Source organism: Myotis davidii, unplaced genomic scaffold, assembly GCF_000327345.1.
Source record: "Myotis davidii unplaced genomic scaffold, ASM32734v1 scaffold326, whole genome shotgun sequence".
Lineage (NCBI taxonomy): Eukaryota > Metazoa > Chordata > Mammalia > Chiroptera > Vespertilionidae > Myotis > Myotis davidii.
In genome coordinates this window covers 389,852-392,492 of record NW_006296626.1, presented here as the reverse complement: position 1 = coordinate 392,492, position 2,641 = coordinate 389,852, and the positions used below count along the sequence as shown (strand labels likewise).

At 48.4% G+C, this 2,641-nt stretch overlaps 1 protein-coding gene across 1 annotated transcript in view; it reads left to right on the top strand.

The window, feature by feature from the left end:
- Positions 1-230, top strand: part of UBE2S (ubiquitin conjugating enzyme E2S) — a gene marked incomplete at its 5' end in the record, with an annotated part of 3,306 nt that extends 3,076 nt beyond the window's left edge. The window contains one exon of the mRNA XM_015569463.1: positions 5-230. Coding sequence (XP_015424949.1) covers positions 5-104 — 100 coding nt within the window. The remainder of the gene's footprint in view (positions 1-4) is intronic.
- Between the last annotated feature and the right edge of the window lie 2,411 nt (positions 231-2,641).

The window sequence follows — 2,641 nt, the reverse complement described above, 5'->3', positions numbered from 1 at the left end:
GCGGGGCCGAGGGGCCCATGGCCAAGAAGCACGCCGGCGAGCGGGACAAGAAGCTGGCGGCCAAGAAGAAGACGGACAAGAAGCGGGCGCTGCGGCGGCTGTAGGGGTGCTTCCTCCACACCTGCCCGACCCTCAACTCTGTCTCTAAGTTATTTAAGTTATGGCTGGGGTGGGGGAGGGGGCACTGGGACCCGGATTTGTTTTTCTAAATAAAGTTGGAAAAGCAAGCAGCTATGGTGCCTCTTAGTGCCCAGACCAGCCTGTGCCGGGCCCAGAGCAGCTGGCCTCCCCCCCTCAGGTCCACACGCAGTCCCACCGCACAGGGCCCCTCATGGAGCTCTGGGGCCACCTCTGGTCTCGGCTGATGAGGCGGCTCTGGATTAACCAGGCGATGACATGACTGCAGGAACATACCCCAATGTTTAAGGTTCTGCCCCTCTCCGGGGGAGGGCATGGGAGTTTCCCGCCGGCTTTGCCTCAGTTCCTTGTCCATTATCCATCGTTTGGTTGGCTTGTGTAGGGCCTCCAGGGCACAGGGTCAAAAATTACCATAATCCCTGGACAGGTGGCTCAGGTGATATGAACACCATCCCATGCACTAAAGGTTGCAGGTTCGATCCCCAGTCAGGGCATACAGGAGACTGCTGATCTGAGTTTTCCTCTTCCCTTTCTCTAAAGTCAACTTTAAAAACACCCTTGGGTGAGGATTTGAAAAAAACTCATAAAATGAAAAAACTGGAAATGACCCAAATGTCCAATAGTTGAATGAGAGAAGGAATTGTGAATTCATATGATGCAATCTCACTCAGCAAAGTATTGATACAGAAAACATGGATGAGTCTCAAAACTATTAACGGGCTGAAAAGTGTAAAACATTCAACCCTATTCATATGAAATTCTAGAACAGGCCAAACTAATCACTCATGGCTGAAAGCACATCACCGAGTCTGGGATGAGGGAGGCTCAAATGAGGGGCATGGGAAAGTTTGGGGGGAGGTGAGCATATTGCAAGTCTTTTTAAATGCTTTTTTATGTCAGAGAAGAGGGGAGAGAAACATCACTGATGAGAATCATTGACTGGTTGCACGCTCCCCAGTGGGGATCGAGCCTGCAACACCGGGCATGTGCCCTTCACTGAAATAGAACCCAGGACCCTTCAGTCCCTAGGCCAATGCTCTATCCAGTGAGCCACACCAGCCAGGGCTATTCCAAGTCTTGTTATGGTCCCATGGATGCACAAATTTGTCAAAACTCAACTATAGCCTGTTCCAGTATGGCCCAGTGGTTGAGTGTCAACTTATGAACCAGGAGGTAGGTCAGGGATTTGATTCACAGTATATACATAGGGATGTCTGTGTGTGTGTATATATGAATTTTTTTTTAAGGCAAAGACAGCCCTGGCCAGTATGGTTCAGTTGCTTGGAGCATGACTCCCAGCAGTGGAAGGCTGTGGGTCAGGGCACATAGATAGGTTGTGGGTTTGACCCTTGGTGGGAGCACATGCAGGAGGTAACCAATTGATGTTTCTCTCCTTCCCTCCCTCCCTCCTTCCCTCCCTCCCTAAAATAAAAAAAAAAAAGCAAAGAATTTTTAATTTTTAAGGGCAAAGTTTCTACTAAGAAATGGCTCCCTTGCCCTAGCCAGTTTGGCTTGGTGGATATAGAGCATGGGCCTGTGGACTGAAGGACTTGAGCTTTGATTCTGGTAAAGAATACATGCCCAGGGTTGCGAGCTTGATCCCCAGTAGGGGGTGTGCAGGAGGCAGACCATCTATGATTCTCATCTTTGATGTTTCTCTCTCCCTCTCCCTTCCTCTCTGAAATCAATAAAAATACATATTAAAAAGGAAAAAAAGGCTCCCTCTCCAGTCCTTTCTTCCCAACACCCAGTACTCTTAATCAGGACAACCAATGTTATCACCTGCTTGTATATTTTTCTGGATAAACTCATGTGAGCAAACTTCTTTTAAATATATTTTGATTACATTTTTAAAAATATATTTTTTACTTCAGAGAGGAAAGGAGAGGGAGATAGAAACATCAGTGAGAGAGAATCATCAATCAGCTGCCTCCTGCAACCTAGGCATGTGCAATGACCGGGAATTGAACTATGACCTCCTGGTTCATAAGTCCACACTCAACCACTGAGCTACACTGGACGGGCAGCAAATTTAAATATATGTTCTTCTAGCCCAGGCTCAGTTGGTTACAGCATCGTCCCAATACCCCAGGGTTGTGGGTTTAATCTCCAGTAGAAGAACGTACAAGAATCAACCAGCCCTAACCGGGTTGGCTCATGAATAGAGCGTCAGCCTGCAGACCAACGGGTCCCAGGTTCGATTCCGGTCAAGGGCACGTACCTTGGTTGCAGGCTCCTCCCTGGTCGGGTGCGTGCAGGAGGCAACCAGTCAATGTGTTTCTCACATGGATGTTTCTGTCTTTCCCTCTCTCCCTAAAATTCAATGGAAAAATATTCTCGGGTGAGGATGAACAAAACAAACGAAAAAAGGTAGTTCCACCCTAACAGGTTTGGTTCAGTGGATAGCGCATCAGCCTGCAGACTTAAGGGTCCCAGGTTCGATTCTGGTCAAGGGCAGGTACCTTGGTTGCGGGCACATCCCCAGTGGGGAGTGTGCAAAAAC